Source organism: Myotis davidii, unplaced genomic scaffold, assembly GCF_000327345.1.
Source record: "Myotis davidii unplaced genomic scaffold, ASM32734v1 scaffold107, whole genome shotgun sequence".
Taxonomy (NCBI): Eukaryota; Metazoa; Chordata; class Mammalia; order Chiroptera; family Vespertilionidae; genus Myotis; species Myotis davidii.
This window is the reverse complement of record NW_006383012.1, coordinates 5,186,934-5,208,797: the sequence shown is the minus strand read 5'-3', so window position 1 is coordinate 5,208,797 and position 21,864 is coordinate 5,186,934. Positions and strand designations below refer to the sequence as shown.

The window sequence follows — 21,864 nt, the reverse complement described above, 5'->3', positions numbered from 1 at the left end:
GGTTAGCTTGCTGCTGGGGTCTGGCTGATCGGGACTGAGCGAGATGGGTGGGACATACCTTGGAGCCCTCTCGTGGTCCCTCCCTGGCTAGGCAACCTCCTGTGTCCCTCTGCGGCCCCGATCATGCACTGGTGGGGTCCCTCGGCCTGGCCTGCACCTTCTCACAATCTGGGACCCCTTGGGGGATATCAGAGAGACGGTTTTGGCCTGATCCCACAGGCCAGGCTGAGGGACACCGCTGGTGCATGAATTTGTGCAATGGGTCCCTAGTACTATAGCTCTGTCAGATATTAGCATATATAAACATATGTATAAAGTCAGTATTTTGAATATGATTAAAATTTCTGTTTTACATGTCTTAATATGTAAGTCTAAAGTAGTGGTTCTCAACCTGTGGGTCACGACCCCTTTGGGGGTCGAACGACCCTTTCACAGGGGTCGCCTAAGACCATCCTGCATATCAAATATTTACAATTCGATTCATAACAGTAGCAACATTACAGTTATGAAGTAGCAAGGAAAATAATTTTATAGTTGGGGTTACAACATGAGGAACTGTATTTAAAGGGCCAGAAGGTTGAGAACAACTGGTCTAAAGGAATATTTTATTAAAAGGTGTAAGTGTATTAAAGATCTAGAAATATTTATAAAGACAACTAAAATTTTTCAGGTTTGAAAGAATGTAAAGCATAATGTCAAAACGAAGAGTAGTTCAAAATGAAATGAGAAGTCATAAAATTAAAAATTTTCTTAAAATCTTCATTGTAAACTTATTGGTTTAAAAAGACTAAAATGTAGAGAACAGAATTGGTTGATTATCATTCAGTAAATAAGAACATGGTTATTTTTAGACTTCTTGTATTTGTGGAGTTAATTTATATCTTAACAAGTTTTAATTTCACTTTATCTTTTTCTAATAGTATTATATCACCCTGTATTTTTATTCTAGATTTACATATGTAAATGGTGCTTATGGTTAGATACTTTTTTATAATCTTTCAGAAAGGAAAATAAAACATGCTAGCCTTCAGTGAAATACAGACTGATTCTCTTTAAAAAATGATACAGGAATGGGAGGTGTGTGTAGAGAAAGGGGAGGAGGAAGTTTACATACCAGAGGAGGATGACAGAAGAAAACAGAGCATAATTCAAATATTGCAGGATATGTAATTGCCCTTTATCATAACTTGCTTCCAGTCTTTACTGTTTCCGATTGTCTTGCTCAGTGGATCAGTCTTCCCCAAACCAGCTTATCCTCATTGGTTTATTCATTGACCTTGAATCTCCTCGCATCCAGACCCCTTCTTTTTTTTCTTTTGTCTGTTAATCCTCACCAAAGAATATCTTCCCATTGCTTTTTCAGAGTGGAAAGGAAGGAGGGAGGGGGAAGGGAGAGGAAAGAGAAACATCGATGTGAGAGAAACACTTTGACTGTTGCCTCTCTACTAGGGGTCAGAGAGTGAACCTGCAACCCAGACAGGTGCTTTTCCATCCTTCAATGCGAGGGCTGACACTCCAACTACTGGGCAACATTGGCCAAGGCTTTTTTTCTATTTTTTCATTTATATTTTCAATTGTGATAAAACAGAAAACATAAAATTTACTATCTTAAACATTTTTATAAGTGTACAGTTGGCTAGCGTTAATTATATTCACACTAGAGGCCCTGTGCACAAACTCGTGCGTGGGTGGGGTCCCCCATGGGCTCGCGCCCAGTCAGTCCTGATCAGCACCACAGCGGCACTCACCAGCCTTAAGCCCTGTGTCTGGTGCCTGTCCCGAGGGGGGCAGGGTGGGACACAATTGGCCCTCCAGGTGGGTGGTGGGCCCGGGATCCGGATCTGTCCACTGATGTTTGCGCTGGTTGTTGGGAGCCACCTGGCAGAGACTTTTAATATATCATTTCTTTCTTGCAGAGCAGCTAGCTTTTCCTTCTTGCAAATCTGAAACTCTATATGAATTAAACAACTTTTTATTCCCCCCTGCTTCCAGTCCTTAGCAACCACCATTCTACAGTAGACCCTTGAACTAGTAGCACTAGTTTGAACTGTGTGGGTCCATTTTTACATGAATTTTTAAAAAATATGTATAGTACTGTGAATGTATTTTCCTATGATTTTCTTAACATTGTCTTTTCGCTAACTTTATTGTAAGCATACAGTATATAATACATATGACACAAAATATCTGTTAATTGACTGCTTATTGTCAGTAAGGCTTCTGGTCGACAGTAGTCTATTAGTAGTTAAAGTTATACATGGATTTTCAATTGCCCAAGGGTCTGTGCCCCAAGCCCCCTGTTTTTCAAGGATCAACTGTACTTTGTTTCTAAGAGTTTGACTACTCTTGATGTTTCATATAAATGAAATCGTATATGGTAATTTGCCATTTGTGACCAGCTTATTTCACTTAGCACCTGTCTTCAGAGTTTATCCATACTGTAGCGTGTGTCAGAATTTTCTTCCTTTTTAAGGCTGAATCATACTTCTTTGTCTGTATGTACCACATTTTGTTTATTCATTCATCTATCAGTGGACGTTTGGGTTGCTTCCAGCCTTTAGCTATTGTGAATAATGCTGCTGTGAATATGAGTGCACAAATCTGTTTTGAGACTCGAAGGCCTTTTTTAATACTACCCCAAAACTAATGGCCGCTAGTCCCACTCATATTCTTCCTGGAATGCTGCTATTTTGAATAAACTATATGACTTTGTACTTGAAACCCTCAGTGTTGTTGCCATTCTTGCTTTTTAGGGTAACTTCCTCATGTCCCTGCTATCTCTACTTATTTTTTTAGACATTCCCTTTGAGATTATCCCTGATGCCTCTTCCACTTTCCTTCGATCTGGACTCTTAATCACTTTCATGCCTCTCTTGTAAATTATAAGATGAACATTTAATAATAATAGCAGCAAACACTTAACATGCTGTTAATCATGCCTGGCACTTTACGTATTTTAACTCATAGAATCCTTACAGCAACCCTGTTTGGTATGAACTGTTATATTTTCCAGATGAAGTGACTGAAGCACAAATAGATTAAGCATTTGTTCAAGGTCACCTGCTGGTAAATAGCAAAGTTAAAATCTGAGCCTGGTCTGATTTCAGAGGATTTTTAATATGGTATCTGAAATGAATTAGTTATAGGTTATTAATTTTCTATATTCCTAATTTTCTAGTTAAATTTAATTCCTCTCTTTTAGTCTCTCCTGTCTGGACAGTGGCAGCATGGTAGACGGGTAAGCACAGTTCTGATCAGAGCCCCAGAGTTGGAAGATGCCCACTGCCATTTGCAAGCCCTTTTTCCAGCCAAATCAACCTCTGAGTCAAAGATTATCCTTCTGTATGAGGGGGGTGATACTTACCTGATGACATTGTTTTGTGTATAGTAAGGCATTATAAAAGTGTCAGATATTGTCATTTTAAATCTTGGTTAATCCTTTGTTACACAATGTTTTTAACTCAATTAAATGCTTCATGACTCAGGTTAGTTCTAAAACTGCCTTTCAGTTCCTTTGTCTTAAATTTTCATGAATGTTACATTTTTCTCTTTTCCAAATATTTGCATGATTTTCTTCCTCACTGTAGTCCTGTGGTCCTTAGAAAGGCCTACCCTGACCACCTTATCCAAAAATCACAGCTCAAGTTACTGTCTGTCCTAGAGCCTGCCTTCCTTTAGCTTTGTTAATAGGACTTAATCACTACCAGGGATTTTATTACACATCTCTTTGTTGTTTATTTTAATATTCTCCCTTAGAATGTAAGCTCCCTGTGGGCAGGGATGGTTTGCTGATGGACTTTTAAAATGCAGAATAATATAGGCACATAGTAGGTACCCCTATAAGCATTTGTTGAGTGAAATGAGAGATCTTCAAAGTAGATGTAAAGACCTGGGCTAAAGAATTATAGCTGGGTTCAAATCTCAGTTCAACCACTTACTAGCTGTATGAACTGGAACACGTTCTAGGCTTCAGGTTTTTTAAAAAAAATTCATTAAAAAGATAATTATTATTTCAGTTTAATTTCATAAACTTGAGTATTAAATGAAATGCAATTAAAGCTAAACTTAGTAAGTAGTAATTGTGCAATAAATTTTAAGTAATAGCTGTTGCTATTAATAATCCTAAAATATCAGCTGTTAACCTTCTTAGATATCTGACCTTATTGCAGGTAATTTTTAAGGTTTTATTTATACTCTTCTAGGGCATTCAAATTAAACGTCTGCTTAAGCTTTTGCTATTTTACATTGACTACTCTTCTATAACTATTAAAATAGCATTAAAGTATTTTTAAAATCTAAAGCAAGATTTCTCAACCTCAGCACTGTTGATGTTTGGGGCTAGGTCATGCTTTGTTTGTAAGATGTTCAGTGTCCCAGGCCTCCACTCACAAGAAGCCAGTAGCAATCGCCATCCCTGTTGTGGCAATCAAAAATGTCTCCAGACAAATACATGGAGGGGCAAAATTACCCCTCTTTGAGGATTGCTGATCTGAACGGATTCAAGTGCTGAAGGGATGAAGTTCATAATTGTGATGCCCAAAGACATAAGCTTAAAAGAGTGTGGTGTGTTTTTTTCTGAGTATATTCACTTGATTTGGAATATACAGATTTCTAGAAAAATGTTAATAGTCTGATTGGCCAGAGAATTCCCCCCCCCCCCCAAAGTGTAATATGTTATTACAAAAGGATTTCTTAGGAATGTTGCTTTATTAGTCATAAGTATCTACACCCTAATCTGCATACAGATTATAGTCCATATCTCCTTTTTAAATTATGTCTTACTTATACTGTTCTTTTCATATTTAGGTTAATTAAAGAAAATAAGAAGCATCAGGAGCTCATTTTAGATATATGTTCAGAAAAAGACAATTTAAGAGAAGAACTAAAAAAAAGAACAGAAACAGAGAAGCAGCATATGAACACAATTAAACAGGTAAAAAGACAAATCTTTAAAGACTACATTTCAATCCTATATAATAAAAGGCTAATATGCAAATCGAACAGAAGAACGACCGGTTGCTATGATGCACACTAACAACCAGGGGGCAGACGCTCAATGCAGGAGCTGCCCCCTGGTGGTCAATGTGCTCCCACAGGGGGAGCACCGCTCAGCATGAAACCAGCAGTGCTAATGATGTCTGACTAATGATGGCCTAAGCTGTCAGTCGGACATCATCCAAGTGCTCCTGGACTGTGAGAGGGCACAAGCTGGACTGAGGGAACCCCCAAGTGCATAAATTTCATGCATTGGGCCTCTAATTTATAAAATAAGTACATTCCTGGAAATTTGTGTGTAAATAAAAGTTTTGCCTTTTAAGTTAGAGGGTTGCTTGGTATGTAAAGCATTCTCTTATGAAATGGGAATCAATATTTTTATGTGATTTGTGATTGTATTCTGTATTGGTAGAAATCGGAGAAGACGATTTGATTTGGCAGATAGACTGTTTTTACCAATTAAAGGAAAAAACAATATATAAAAATTTATATATGGCATTAGAATATTTTTAAGCTTATAGTTTAATATTAACTATACTGTGAACTTCGGCTCTCCTACTTCAGATTTTATCTGGCTAGCTGGCTTCCCCAGCCTTATCTTTCTTCACCTCCCCTCTTCCTCCTCCCCTCTCCCCCCCCCCCCCCCCCCCTCCCCCCCCCCCCCCACTTCTTCCCTAATTCCTTTCTTCATGGATCAGTAAAGTGAATATTTAGACTGGTAGCAAAATTGAGCTGCTCTTTATTTTTTTGAGCTGCTTTTTCTTCTATTGACAGGATTAGAAGCATTCTAGCCTTAAGAGTCTTTGTGTCATCTTTCACAGAAAGTTATATAATGAGAATAACAATAGATAATAGATAATCCTATATAATAAAAGGCTAATATGCAAATTTTCCCCTTGACTGGGAGTTTGACCAGGAGTGTCGACCAGGGGGCGGGGCTGACCAGCCAACTGCCCTCAGCCCCGCCCCCAGGCTGGCCCCACCCCTGATTGTCCCCCACCCTGATTGAGGGTGGGGCTGGCCCACCAACTGCTACGGCTCCTCCCCCCAGCCGGCGAGTCTGATATTTAGTGTAGCACTCTTACTTTCTTACATTTGCTGTTTGCATGATATATGCAAATAGCAACTTTTTTCATCCTTTTAGCTTGTCTATTTATATCTTTGGATCTAAAGCATCTCTTGTAGACAACATATTTGGGATCTTGTTTTTTTATTCCAATCTGACAGTCTCTGCCATTTGATATTATTATTTAATTTGCTGTCATTTAATATTATTAACAGTTGGATTTATATCTCCCAGTTTTAATTTTTTGTCTCATGTTTTTTTGTTCCCCTGTTTATCTATTAACTATTTTCTTTTGCATGTAATATTTACATTTCTTTTATGATATTTTCACTATACTTTTTAGTTATTTCCATAGTAATTACTCTAGAGCAAGCATGTCAAACTCAAAGGCTAACATGGGCCAAATAAACAAGGTTTAAATTTATATGGGCTGCAAAAAAACAAAAGCTTCAATTTTCATAGGTAGAGACATGCAAAGGGCTGAAATAAATGAGTAATCATTAACATAAAATAATAGAACATTTTAATGAAAATTAATATTTTTTCTTGAACATTAACTTAGCAGACACTGAATAACTGCACAAATTAATAAGTGTAACACAAACCTATTTTTCTTGTTCTCAGAAAGTGAAATATTTCCTGTTGCACACACACACAAAGTCTGTTCAAGACTAATGACGTGGCAATTGGCTGCTAAAATATTCGCTGCTAGTATTAGAGGAGAGAAATAGTGCACCTGTGCCTAAGGGGCTTAAGGGAAATGAATGCAACACAATTATAGTAATCAGTCATTAGTGAACATTGTAGTTCGTTATTAATAACTGGAGGCCCAATGCATGAAATTCATGCAAGGGGCTTGGCCCTTGTAGCCCTGGCTTTGTCTGGAAGGTCGTCCGGAAGGACGTCTGGCTGTCCGGTCTAATTAGCATATTACGCTTTTATTTTTATAGAATATGTATAACAGGATATTGTAAAAATTAAGTCACAAAATTTTTATTAAAATGGTTCTTGCATGCCGTTTTATTGGCTGGGATGCAAAAATATTCGTTGTAGGCTGCGAGTTTGACATGCTTGCTCTAAAGCTTACCATCCATCTAATCAGAATCTGCTCCAGATTTATACTAACTTAATTCTAATGAGATACAGAAACATTGCTAACATTTACTTTTTGAAATATATTCGTTGCTTTCCTTGTATTTATATTGTATATATTTATTTGAGGTAGTGATGGTCTGTTTTGATACAGCTATAAAAATAATATGGAAATAATTTTCTTTACAGTTAGAATCAAAAATAGAGGAACTTAATAAAGAAGTTAAAGCTTCCAAAGATAAACTAATAGCTCAAGATACTGCAACTAAAAATGCAGTTCAGCAGTTACACAAAGAGATGGCCCATCGGATGGAACAGGTATTTTTCAAGTCATTGTCATTATTAACTTTCTGGTGATTCTCTCTTGTTTATGAAAGTAAACTAATCCTGTTAGATGATTTTGGACATCAGTGGTGTTTTAGGAATGGATAATTTTATCCCTATAAAAATTAACTTTTTAAAAAATGCTAAAGCAATATAAAAATAATGTGCTACTTACAACAAATAATTTAATAACTTAAGAAATGTGTAGAATGAAAAATGAAAGTCCTTCTTCATTTGTACTTCTCCCTTCCTGCTCCAATCCTTTTATATCCCAGTCCTTGGTCCATAGCTAATAACTGATATTTTGTTATGTATCTTATTACGTATGCCTGTAGAAGTTACACATATTCATACACTTTTTTCCCGACTTGATGGAGATCTTACTGTATATCCTTTTTTTTATAACTGTTTTCTCCCCTGTTTAATACACCTAATAATTTTAGTTGCCTATCGAATCCTATTGCTTATCTTGTTTGTTCATGCTTTATCTTCATTGAAGTCAGTGATAAACGTCTTAAACTGGTCAAATCCAAAGACTTTTACTGGCGCTTCTTCCTTTATCTGTGCCTATAAATGGGCTGACATAATACTCCCAACAGCTCCGTGAAGTGGGTGCTGCCATTCTTTAGGGTGGGACCTGAAAATGTGTATGTGTCATATTTTGAATATTTATTAGATGTGATGATCTGCTGTACCAGAACTTCAGGGAACGTATTTTCAGACACTTTTCGTGAGAGCATAGGAGCTTTTCTTATAATATCCTGACACTCTAGCATCATCAACTTAGTTACAGTATCAGTTGGTGCTTACCATTATCTGCCATTGAAAACCCCTAAAGCTTAAGCAAATATGTGTTTCATCGTACTTACAAACTATGAATTACTTAAGTGAAGGGCTATCTGTAGAAGTTTTTGTATAAAATTTTGGAATTTGGAGTAGAAGCTTACACTAATAGGGAATTTGAAATGAGTATATAGATGTAACAATTCAATTGGGTATTTCTTATTAAATATGAAATACTTTAGAAAGCTTTTCATATATAGGAAATTAGATGATCATTAATTAGTATATTTTATATACTTTTTTTTTTGATGAGGGAGCTAAGTTTATAGATTTGAGAAAATTGTTAGCTGTGCAGTAAGCGTCCTGGCAGAAAACAGAAACTAGTGATTTGAGGAGAATTTAATAAAAGGACTTTTACAAAGGTATGGGCAAGACTTAGGTTGCCCAACAAGGGAAAATGAATGGTCCTGGGGCTGCTGGTGGAGCCATTAGTGCTCTTTGGGCTAAAGCAGGGGTGGGCAACCTTTTTTCTGCCAAGGGCCATTTGGATATTTATGACATCATTCACAGGCCATACAAAATTATCAACTGAAAATTTAGCCTGCTAAATTTGATTAAACATTTAATTAACTCACCCCTAATGCCTTGGCAGGGCCAGATCGAAGGATTTTGCAGGCCTCATATGGCCCGGGGGCCAGACATTCCCCACCCCTGGACTAAAGGAATAGAAGAGGGCACAGGTCGTGCAGAGACAGTGGTTGTATAAAGAGAGCACCTGACCAGAGCAGTCTCCTTTCCAGCCTGTGGTGACTCTGGAGGAGCCAGATCTCCCTCTCTGCCTGCCCTCCTTATCTCTGTCTAGTGACTCCTGTTGGCTGAACCAACTGGAAGTCTGAGGCAAGGAAACTTGTTGCTGTGGTGTCTGAGGTCCTCTTGCTGGAGCACAGGGTGGATGGGAAAGAGCGGGCAAGTGGATCCAGGGAAGTAAATAGAAAACAGCAGCCATATCAGCCAAAATAAAAGGAATAGGAAAGGGTAAAATAAGTATTAGTGACATTAATTTGTTTATTGTTTATCTATAATTTTGAATTTTTCCTTTTTAAATTTTCACGACACAGGTCCTGGGAATGTTGTTCCAAAACCAAAAAATACATTGGTAATATTATAGAAAATAATATTTTAAAATTTAGCTTTATTTGAAAAATTTAATGCTAGATATTTTTTTTCAAAGGCCAATAAGAAATGTGAAGAGGCTCGCCAGGAAAAAGAAGCAATGATAATGAAGTATGTAAGAGGTGAGAAAGAAGCTTTAGACCTCCGAAAGGAAAAAGAGATACTTGAGAGGAAACTTAGAGATGCAAATAAAGAAACTGAGAAAAACACTAACAAAATTAAGTTGCTTTCTCAAGAGAAAGGACGTTTGCACCAACTGTATGAAACAAAGGTATAACTTGCGCTATTGTACCTTATTTGAAATGTATTTTGTTTGCTTTTTCTTAATCAGAGAATCATAACTTACCATGGTTAAACCACTATTAAACATCAAGTTGTTTAGTTTATCTTCTAAGTATATGAATGCTTTAGTAATTCCAGTTGTTATCTGTGTGCAGAAAATGTTACTGGAAAAAGATGAGAAATTAACATACGTTGTTTATTAGATAACTTTTTCTTAATAAATATTTTAAACAACTTTTTCATTAAATCTATATGTTGAAGAATTTAGTTTGTGCCTCAAAGGAAGATTTTGGCAAGATATATACATAGTAGTGTCAAAGTGTGAATGGTTTAATAAGTATCATTTAACCAGAATCCTAATGTAACACTCATCATAGAATAGAATTTGGGTAAAAAAAACATGTTCTTAGCCCTAGCCAATTTTTCTCAGTGGTTAGAGCATTGGCCCATGGACTGAGGGTCTCGAGTTCAATTCTAGTCAAGGGCACGTACCTCAGTTGCAGGATCCCCAGCCCCAGTTGGGGTGTGTGTGGGAGGCAACCAATCAATGTTTCTCTCTGTCTCTACCCATCCCTTCCACTCTCTCTAAAAATCAATGGAAAAAATGTCCTTGGGTGAGGATTAACAAAATAAACAAACAAACATTGTTCTTGGATGCTGTCCGAAGAGATTTAACTACTGAGCTATTCAGAGTCCTTGCGTTAACTAGCAGCCTGATTGCATGGTCTCATTTCCAGTCGATTATCACTTCTTGATGATGAATGTTATTATTATTTTTAAATATGTTTTTATTGATCTAAGAGAAGAAGGGAGAGGGAGAGAGAGAGAGAAACATCAGTGATGAGAGAGATTCATTGATTGCTGCTTTCTGCATGCCCACACTGGGGTTGATCCTGCAACCTAGACATGTGCCCTGACAGGAATCAAACTGTGACCTCCTGGTTCATAGGTTGATGCTCAAACACTGAGCCATGCTGGCCAGGCTAATGTTATATTTTATTAATTAACTTTTAGTTCAGGAAAGTTGTCATTGTCTCAGAAATTCTGGCAAAACCAATTTAATTCTTATTTTACCTTAAAGCCAGGTGGTTGAGAAGAAAAAAGGTATGCTTGTACTTGAAACATATCTAGTTGGTTAAGTTATATGTTAATTATGTCTGTAAACAGGATTTAGGATTTTACTGCTCTCTTATGATTTGCACTTTAAATCAGTTTTATGGCTTATAGGCCATAATAATGTGCCATCTTCTGAATTATTGTGTTATTGTATTGATTATTTTGAGGTGGTGTAAACATACACAAATAATTGGTTGATTGTAAAATGAAAAATATGACCTAGTGGTATTATTTTAGGAAGGTGAAACTACTAGACTCATCAGAGAAATAGACAAACTAAAGGAAGAGATCAACTCTCACATCATTAAAGTAAAATGGGCACAAAACAAATTAAAAGTGGAAATGGATTTGCACAAGGTGAGTACTGTGATGCAATGGAAAAATCATTAGAATCAGTTTTAAAAGCAAATACAGTAATAGTTAATGAGGCAAAAAGTTTAATTTAGTGACTCTTGTAGGATAGCCTGGGCCTGCATATTTGGTGATTGCGAACCTTAGATTTAGCCTTGAGTTCTCAGTCACCATATCTAGTCCCCTAGCAAATCTTGCTGGCTGCTCTCAAGTCTTCACCCATCGTTCCCAATGGAAGGTTCCCTGGCTACTAAATTTTCAACACCTACCCCCAGACTTTCTCATGTCTTTATTTTTACTCTTTAGCACTTGTCACTATCTGATACAACATTTTCACTTATGTGTTTTATTTATTATGTACCTTCATCTAGAATATCAGCTTGTGAAAGTAGAGATTTTGTCTGGATTTTTAAGCACCACTGTTTCCCCAGAGCATAGTACAGTGCCTGGTACATGGTAGGTGCTCAATGAATACTGAATGAATGAATCAGCGAATGAAACGTAGTTAATACCTTAATCAACATACATTTAATGTGATTCTCACTTTTCTCTTATTGTTATTTATTTAATAAGTATTTATTTGGCATATAGAAATCTCTCAATTGCTATTTTTTGAGTGAATGAAGTGAGTACCTCCTGTGTGTCAGACTCTGTTTTAGTTACTGATCATATAGAAGTTGCGGGGAGGGGACACCAGATAAAGTTTCTCGCTCTGTGTCCTCTTGTTGGAATAATATTCTAACATTTAAAAAGTATATATATTAGAAAAAGTCTCTAAATATTTATATTTTAAAAGTGACACTGAATTTTAATACAAGTCAAATTATTATTATAAACAGCAACTAAAAGTATATAAGTAAATACTTAATTGTATGCTAGGTTTATACAAAAACAAATGACATATAAGAAGCAGTATGTGAAGGATAGATGAAGTATAGGTGGTTTAAGAGATGAAAGGAAAGGTATTATAAGTGGAGGAACAATAAGAAAAAGAGGGAAAAACTATTGGTATTTGGGAAGACCACCCTAACTAGAACAGAAGGTTTATATATTATGTTTCCTTTATTAATTCAACAAACGTTATTTGCACCATTATTAAGGGGCAAGTTCTGAGCTAGGTGCTGCTTCCCAAAGGGGAAAACACATAAGCTGTGGTCCACTGTACCAGTTGTTACAATCCAGGGATGCCCTGGATTCTATCGATGGGAAGCACAAGAGCAGCATTTGCCCCTTTCTGAAGAGAAGCTGTGAGGAAGAGATGTTTTCACTTGAAATCAACGTGATAGCCAGACCCCTGGGACTGGATGTGGACTCTGCAGAATATGGAGAAAGAGCTGAGGGCAGGGATGGGTCTTGGGAAATCGCCACAGGAAACAGAAAGGCAGTTGAGGAGCTAGAGAAGGCAGCAATGAAGAAGGACCAAACAGCACAGTGTCTTGTAATGGAAACAGGAAGGGTGTTCAATGAGTAGGGAGTGGTCAGAACTGGTCAAAGTCAAGAAGAAGAAGAAAGGAGAAAAAGGAAGTAATTGAATTTGACGAGAGAGTAGTCCCTACAAACCTTCAGAATTGTTGTTTCAGGAGAGTGGTTAGGAATAGAAACCAAACTGCAGCATGAGTCTTTAAGAAAGCAGTTTTTAATAGATACCACGGCCATAACCAAAGAATTGTCTTCTCTGTGTGCTCTTGTTGTCTTACCAGGTTAGTTAGTAAATTCTAGTGATTTGTTGAGAACCTTATGAAATTTAACTTTAATTATTCGGCCCCTCGGTGGCAGTGCTGAGACAAAAACTTTCTCTGCCCTTTCTCTGGCCATTGTTCCTACACATCATTGTGCCCACGGTTGTCACTGTCCTTTTATCAATGCAGGAAACCAAAGATAAACTCAAAGAGACAACAACAAAGTTAACCCAAGCAAAGGAAGAAGCAGATCAGATACGAAAAAATTGTCAGGATATGATAAAAACATACCAGGTATGCTTAACTTTTCAAATAGATTAGTAACAAATTATGCCAATATTAATATTGTTTCATTAAAGGTTGTATCTGTAATATTTGAAGTGTGGGATGTATTTGGTAGGTCAATTAAATAAAATACAGGTTTATTTCTGATGTCAAAGTACTTGTAGCTTATCTAGAGATCTCATTAACTAGATAAAAACACTAGAAAACGTCAGAAGAATAAAGAGTACATGTTTGTAGATGTATAAGTTCAGAAAAACCACTGTGTATTATGTTACATATCTTAGGTATGCAATTCTTGTTCTTGCAAAATTAACATATTTAAAGTCTTTCAATGAAGTAATCATTTGTAGATACATATACTCTGTATTTCTTAACACACTTAATTGCAAAAGCCTTCTTTACTTTTCAAAGTATAAAACTTTAAAAATTAAATCATTCCTTTAAAATTTATTTCCCATTAGGAGTCAGAAGAAATTAAATCAAATGAGCTTGATGCCAAGCTCAGAGTCACAAAAGGAGAGCTTGAAAAACAAATGCAGGAAAAATCTGACCAGCTAGAGGTGAGTAATTTTTTGTATACCCTAGATCCGTGGTCGGCAAACCCCGGCTTGCGAGCCACATGCGGCTCTTTGGCCCCATAAGTGTGGCTCTTCCTAAGCCTTAGGAGTACCCTAATTAAGTTAATAACAATGTACCTACCTATATAGTTTAAGTTTTAAAAATTTGGCTCTCAAAAGAAATTTCAGCCGAAACTGGTTTGGCTCAGTGGATAGAGCATCGGCCTGCGGACTGAAAGGTCCCAGGTTCAATTCCGGTCAAGGGCATGTACCTGGGTTGCGGGCACATCCCCAGTAGGAGATATGCAAGAGGCAGCTGATCGAAGTTTCTCTCTCATCAATGTTTCTAACTCTCTCTCTCCCTTCCTCTCTGTAAAAAATCAATAAAATGTATTTAAAAAAAAAAGAAATTTCAATCGTTGTACTGTTGATATTTGGCTCTGTTGACTAATGAGTTTGCCGACCACTGCCCTAGATTGTGTAATAAATACAGGAGAGAAATAATGAGTACTCATTGTCATCTACTTTTAAAGCCTTTTGGAGGAGCAGGATCGAGTTTAGTACATAATGATCTGTGGTTTCTTTTAAACTTTCTAAAAGATGCATCATGCCAAAATCAAGGAACTGGAGGATCTGAAGAGGACATTTATGGAGGGCATGGATGAGCTACGAACACTGAGAACAAAGGTAATTAGATCTCTGGTCGTGACTTAAGACGAAGGGTAAACATTTTTAATTTTGGACTCATTCTGATTTTAAACTGTCGGGGAAAGGGTATTTAATTAGAAGTTTTCTAAAATGAAAGAACTCACAGGGGTAGAATATCAGTTCCCTAGCAATAAAATGGACTCTCTTACGGAAATGAAAATGTCTTCTACTTCAACCCCCTCCAAGTGTTACCATCATTCCTGTTTTTTAACACATTTGCTGGATCTATAACTTATCCTTGGGCCTCTGATCCAAAGGCAGTCTTATCAGCAAATTAATTGGAAAGATAATTGGATTTTAGAGCCGTGAGAAAATAATAGAGTTTCTTTTTACTTCTCCTGGGTATATTTAATAGTCTTGTATACAGTTTTAATTTCTAGCAATCTGTTAAGTTCTTTTCAGTGTTTATTGTCTTTATTGTAAGATTAATATCTCTTTTAATGTAATTGTGAAATAGTACCATTGTATATCGTTCATTTATTTAGAAATAGGCTTTTAAGTAACCACTTTGAGTTTGCAAGCACAGTAATTTTCAAAGTGTTTTCCCTGTACACTTCTTTGTTCTCCACGCCAGTTCCTTGAGGGAGGTAGGAGAGGTATGTCCTCTTTTCAGGTGAAGAAATGGAGATTCAGCAAAAATAAAGTGACGTACTGAAATTCCCATGGCTAAATCAGAGGAAATCTGAGCTGAAACCCAGGACTTTAACTTCCCATTGTGTTTTCTTCACATTAACTAACACTGCTTCAGAATTCAGCTTAGGTTGTTCATATATAACCACTACCTGAAATAGCTAATAAGGAACAAGAAAATATTGTTTGTAGTTAAACTTGGTTATGATTTTGATAGGTGAAATGTCTAGAAGATGAACGATTAAGAACAGAAGATGAATTATCGAAATATAAGGAAATTATTAATCGCCAGAAAGCTGAAATTCAGAACTTCTTGGACAAAATGAAAATTGCAGATCAGATACAGGAGCAATATCAAAGGTATAAAATGAGCAATTTCTGTTTGTGCTAATCAACAGGCTTTTTAATTCTATCCCAAGTTTTTATTTTTAAATGCAATTATTGCATCAAACAAGAATAATTTAAAAATATTACTAGCTAAAAAATTTTAGGTTTTGGTCTTTCTTGAAATTTTTTGGATTATCTTTGATGTTCTCGTCATGGTTTCTAAAAAATCAAAGTTTATATTTCCTGAACATTGTCAGTAGCAGTTTATAAGACAGAATGTACTTTGGTTTCTTTACTGATTACTAAGCATTAATTCAAGCATCACTTGCACTAGGCTGGGTGACTCACTTGGTGCTTTCATCATCAAAAATGTTTATTTCACTTAGGTAACTTTCCTACCTGACAAAAAACTTTGAAAGCAGGGGCCATGTCTGTCATGCTCCCTTGTATTCCTAGCTCTTAGTTCCTAGTATGTGCTAGTCATTCACAAATAGAAGTACCTTTATAAAGCATTTCCTTCCATGAAAATTCCCAAACCATTAATTTAATGTTTTTTAATGGTTTAATTTTTTTTTAAATATAAACTTTGTTTTTTAGAGGTAAACAAGAAATTGAGAATTTGAAGGAAGAAGTGGAAAGTCTTAATTCTTTGATTAATGACCTACAAAAAGACATCGAAGGCAGTCGGAAAAGAGAATCTGAGCTACTGCTGTTTACAGAAAAGCTTACTAGTAAGAACGCGCAACTTCAGTCTGAATGCAATTCTTTACGGTCCCAGTGTGACAAGCTTTCCTGTAGTGAAAGCCAGTTACAAAGCCAGTGTGAGCAAATGAAACAGACAACTACCAACTTGGTACGTATAATTGTACATTCACTACTTAAAGCAACATCGCAAGAAGCACCAATTCGATTTCCCTGCTGGCAAAACCGCGTGTAGTTGATCTAAGCCCTTTTTTATTGGCACTGACTTTCTTACAAATTTTTCAAATGCCGTGAAGAATGTCGGTTTTCCTTTCAACTTCGGTAGCTTATAATAAAAATGTTCCCTAAAATGGTTATGAAGCATTTCACTTTTGAAGACAAGGAAATCAGGGTTTTTGACATTTCTAACTAGAATCAATATATCTTTTTATTTATTTATTTATTTTAATCCTCACCCGAGGATATTTTTCCATTGATTTTTAGAGAGAATGGAGAGGAGAGAGAGAGAGAGAGAGAGAGAGAGAGAGAAACATCGATGTGGGAGAGATATATTGATTGGTTGCCTACCGCATGCACCCAGACCAGGGCCAGGAGCCTGCAACCAAGGTACATGCCCTTGACCAAAACCGAACCTGGAACCCTTCAGTCCGCAGGCCACTCTCTCCATTGAGCCAAACCGACTAGGGCTGGAATTACTATATCTTTTTTAAAAGTACTTTACATTTTTACATTTTTGTACTTTAAAATGGTTTAATATTTCTGAGTTATGAGAGTGCCTTCAAGTTACTTATAAAAATAATTTGAGATTTTAGTTAAAAAATACAGAGACCTGTACCACATGGTGTTTTTGCCTGTGTAAACTGGCAGATGTAGTAATGTACCCCCCTGGATTGCTATGTGAAGAATTTGAGGAGCTCAGTAAACAAAACCTAGTAAGGAGTGATGATAGAAGAATCTACTATCAAAGGCTTTGTATTTTAATGTTTTAAACTGTGAGAAATAGTGGAAACATACAAGTCACCTATTAAAATTGGTGTTTTTGTTTTATCTTAATTTAATATTTAGGAAAGTAGATTGTTGAAAGAGGAAGAACTGCGAAAAGAGGAAGTCCAGGCTCTGCAAGCTGAACTCACTTGTAAACAAACAGAAGTTAAAGCATTGAGTACCCAAGTTGAAGAATTAAAAGATGATTTAGTAACTCAGAGACGTAAGCATGCCTCTAGTGTCAAGGACCTTACCAAACAACTTCAGCAAGGTAGGAAATGCTTCCGCACTTAGACCTGGAATGTGTGTTGTTTCTTATAATCTTTAGGATTTATAGAAAAAATACTTTTCACGTCAGGTTCTTCCACATTGATTAGAGCCTTATGTTCTTTTTAATGTACTAATGTTCATAAACCAAATTGCTAAACTTCTTGCAGTTACATGAATAGTCTGTAGCATCTTCTATGCTAAAAGACATTTGTTCATGGAACTTAAGGCAGTAGTGTCGAAATATTTTTGATCACATACTCCTAGGAAAGATTACTTCAGCACTTGTTCTCTAATTTATATATTTTTATAAATTTTAAACATGTATTATTCTATTTGATGTACATTAGAATGTTACCAATGCATATTAGACAAGAGAAATAGAAATTTTAAAAGGTCAGATTAAATATAAGTATTAATAGTTCTAAAATTTTTCCCCTACACTTGTGTATGAATTGTTTTGTGCAGCATCTTTTGAACTTGCATCCCATATAGTAGACCTCTAACTTAGAGATCGGTGAGACCTAACCTCTCATTGTACAGGAATTTGAGACCCAGAAAGCTTACAGCTTAACCAAACATAGTGATTGATAGCCAGAGCTGGGATCCAGATTTCTTTCATTTTAAAATTCATACAATTATTGGGAGTGTGTGTCCTGTGCTTGGGTACAAAGATGAATAGGATATGCATTCTGACTTCCTACTCTCCATTATTTCCCTCTGCTTTGTGTCAAAACAGGATTAAACATAGTAATAAAAGAGATTTAGCATTTACTTAATATAAATTTATTCAGATATTTTCCATGAGAAGTCACTTTGTTTTTATAGATATAATTGAAGTGAAATTTGGGGGAAATTCTGGTATCTTTCTACATCTTGCAGGACTCCAGCAGTTACGCTCAGCGTACTGAAGTGAAGCCAGCCAGTCTCGGTTGTTATTGTAATGTTTCCAATATGTTGTATTTGACCTGTGCATTTCTAGATGTCATTTTGTATAAATGACACCTATAGCCCTCTTGACCTAAGTGATTTTAGCAATAAAAATCAGAGGTAGTAGGGGCAAATGGTCATGATAAGTGTCACAAATAACCCATTTCTTTCTTCTCTAGCACGAAGAAAATTAGATCAGGTCGAGAATGGAGGCTATGATAAAGAAGTCAGCAGCATGGGAAGTCGTTCTAGTTCATCAGGTAAAAAAACTAATGGTTTTAGTTAGTTTGTGATTGATTATAAAAAGAAATAGCTTATTTTGTTTTAAAAGGTATTGAAATGTTTTTCTTTCATTTTGAATTTTAAAAAGTGGTAGTTGTACATATTATAAGAAATATTTCCATTATCCAGGGTTTGCCATGTGGCTCTCCCCCCATCCCACCCCCAATTCTGGAATGTAAAGCTCTTTTTAGTTAAAAGTATAGTTGACATACAATATTATATTAGTTTCAGGTATATGTCACGTGGTTCTCTATCACTTATTCCTCTACCTCCTTTTTTCTTATCTGCTTTGTCTCTATTCTGTGTAACAACTTCCTCTTCCATTCTTAAATTCAAATTGTATCCATTCCTACAGAGAGATTTGCTGTAGTGTGGTCTCTCTTTTTACTTTTACTGAGAACTACTGAAGTGACCATTGTTATAGATCAGATTTTTAAGTGTATATACACACATGTATTTTTAAAATATTAGCATTTCTCATGGTTGATATGCTTATGGTACAGCAGAAATGAATAGAGTCTATGAAATTATGATTGGTAACATTGTGAAAATAGTAATTAGCAAAATATCAATTTTGGAATGCCAGGAACCAGGCTCAATGCTTTAAGTATATCATTTACTCTGGAAAAGTCATGTGAGCTGTTACAGTTCCCACTTCAAAGTGTGTTTCCATGACTCACCCCAAATCCTCAGTGACTAAGCTCTCAGATTCTAAAGCCCTTGCGTGCCACCAGCCTGCACTGCTCCAGGAGTTGCATATTAGGGGGGAAAATGCCATCAAGGGTTACGATAGTGGGAAACGGTGTAGCAGAAGAAACGTGGATTCGAAATTACACATAGGTATTTAGGTCCCAGCTCTGCCATTTGTTAGTGTATGATGTTGGATAAGATATATTACTTGTCTAAAATCTATAGAATGGGGAAAAAAAGCTTAACTTTGTAGGTAAGAGGGTTAAAAATTCTTTACAACTGATGTTGATAAAAATAATAGCTAGCATTCACTTAGAGCTCACTGTATGCGTTGTTGCAGCTTCACGTGTAGTAACTCATTTAAATGCGGATAGTAGTCCTGTGAGGTGAATAATGTTGTTGTTCTCATTTTAAGATGAAGCGCCGAGGCACAGAGTTTAATTAACTTGTCCGAAGTCTCACAGCTAGAAAGTGGGATTTGAACCTCGGAGGTCTGGCTCCTGAGCTGAGCTGAGCTGAGCCCACGTGGCTGTATTCTGCTCTCCTGCCTGTCTCTTTTTCTTGGTTTGATTCGGTCTTACTTCAGACTTGTTATTTCTGATTTTTTCTCGAGTTCCATGTTTCTTTGTTGACATTTCCTCCTCCTATTCCTGAAAGACATAGTAGATCTTATTGTACTTCTATCATCAGTATATTCAGAAATAAGAACTCAAACCAGGTCCTGTGCCCAACTCAGAGTTAATATTTGAAAGTCATACTAGAAGAAACAATATGAGATTAGAGATGACTCTATACCAGGTACAGTGTCTAAACTCTTTTTCTCTTCAGGGTCCATTAATGCCCGAAGCAGTGCAGAAGATCGATCTCCGGAAAACACCGGGTCGTCGGTGGCTGTGGATAACTTCCCGGAAGTAGACAAGGCCATGTTGATTGAGAGGATAGTAAGGCTGCAGAAAGCACATGCCCGAAAGCATGAAAAGATAGAGTTTATGGAGGATCACATCAAACAATTGGTGGAAGAAATTAGGAAAAAAACAAAGTATGTATTATCATGGTCACATATTCTGTGTTTAAAATACCATTATTCAAGAAAGCGTTCTGAATCCCATCACAGAGGTGACATCTGCTGGGGTCTTACACAACCTAGCTGCTTATTCCCGAGGTTCTGTCTAAGGGACTGCTGCCTTCCCAGCGCGAAGGATGTCCGTGACCATTTGTTCCACTGAAGTCATCTGTTGGTTATGAGCTTCCTGGTCCGGATAATGACTGTGTTGTTTATGACCAATTGACATTAATTTTTTTGAGATATTAAAATAACTTTGGTCTTAAAGTGCTCTACTTAGGTTTTTATTTTTATGACCGATTCTAAGAGCTTTATAGTGTTGTGGATTATCTTTCCTGCTGGGTAGACCATAGTGGGGTAATTTATTGGGCAACTACTAAGTACAAGGCACGATGCCTGTTGACTTAATAGTTCATTGATTTCTTACATCTACTCGGAGAGAATGAGTTCTCTAATTTGGCAGATAGTCGCTGGGGCTCAGGTCAAATTACTAACTGTCCCAGATTCAGCACTCACTCCATAAGTGATGGACCAAGAGCGAGAGCCACATCCCATGCTGACACTCCAGGACGGTGCTGTGCCAGACCCCTCACACATACCATGCTCATTTAAGGGCTTTGATAATGCAGTCTTTACCCATGATTGGCTTGTGTTTATTTTGAAATAATTTTGGACTTATAAAATTCCTTTCTCTCCTAATACAGTTCTGTTATTAACCTTGTAGGTATTTATGCTAGTCATCTTGATGCTTATGATTAGTTGACTCTTGCAAATTGCAGCGTTTTTAATTCTGCAAGTACATAACTGATAGTGTGGTTTTATTTTGCAGAATCATTCAGAGTTACATTTTACGGGAAGAGGCAGGCACCCTTTCTTCAGAGGCATCTGATTTTAACAAAGTCCACCTAAGTAGACGGGGTGGCATCATGGCGTCTCTATACACATCCCATCCAGCTGATAGTGGACTGACATTGGAACTCTCTCTGGAGATCAACCGAAAATTACAGGCTGTTTTGGAAGATACGTTACTAAAAAATATTACTTTGAAGGTATTTGTACTTCTTGTTCACTTACCCACCAGTAACATGGCAAAATGGTGCCTGTTTCATAGTTTGACCCAGTACATAGTGAACTATTTCTGTAATGCAAGATAGCGTTTTACCCAGAGATAAAATGAGCATGTTGTTCTTTTTCTGAAAAGTAGAATTTGTTAACAGAGCAACGAAAGGAACAGTAAAAGGTCATCGTTTAGCTATATTTTTATTTTTCAATTGTAGTTTACTTTCAGCATAATTTTGTATTAGTTCCAGTGTACAGCATAATGGTTAGACAATTCTATACTTTATATAGTGTTCCCCCAATATTTCCAACACCCACCTGGCACCATACATAGTATTACAATATTATTGACTATATTCCCTATGATGTACTTTAGATCCCCATGACTGTTTTAAAACTACCAATTTGTACTCTTAATCCCTTTGCCTTTTTCACCTAGTCCCCGTTAACCCCCCACTTTTCTGCAACCATCAGTCAGTCTGTTCTCTGTATCTATGAGTCTGCTTCAATTTTGTTTGT

The 21,864-nt window shown here is 36.6% G+C and overlaps 1 protein-coding gene across 1 annotated transcript in view; it reads left to right on the top strand.

Annotated features, from left to right (window-relative positions):
• Positions 1-21,864, top strand: part of CCDC186 (coiled-coil domain containing 186) — a 37,178-nt gene that overhangs the window by 11,022 nt on the left and 4,292 nt on the right. The window contains exons 3-15 of the mRNA XM_006778736.2: positions 4,807-4,933; positions 7,343-7,471; positions 9,492-9,704; positions 11,069-11,188; positions 13,051-13,155; positions 13,608-13,706; positions 14,304-14,390; positions 15,259-15,401; positions 15,966-16,221; positions 17,136-17,325; positions 18,431-18,511; positions 20,052-20,262; positions 21,116-21,335. Of these exons, the coding sequence (XP_006778799.1) occupies positions 4,807-4,933; positions 7,343-7,471; positions 9,492-9,704; positions 11,069-11,188; positions 13,051-13,155; positions 13,608-13,706; positions 14,304-14,390; positions 15,259-15,401; positions 15,966-16,221; positions 17,136-17,325; positions 18,431-18,511; positions 20,052-20,262; positions 21,116-21,335 (1,981 nt within the window). The remainder of the gene's footprint in view (positions 1-4,806; positions 4,934-7,342; positions 7,472-9,491; positions 9,705-11,068; positions 11,189-13,050; positions 13,156-13,607; positions 13,707-14,303; positions 14,391-15,258; positions 15,402-15,965; positions 16,222-17,135; positions 17,326-18,430; positions 18,512-20,051; positions 20,263-21,115; positions 21,336-21,864) is intronic.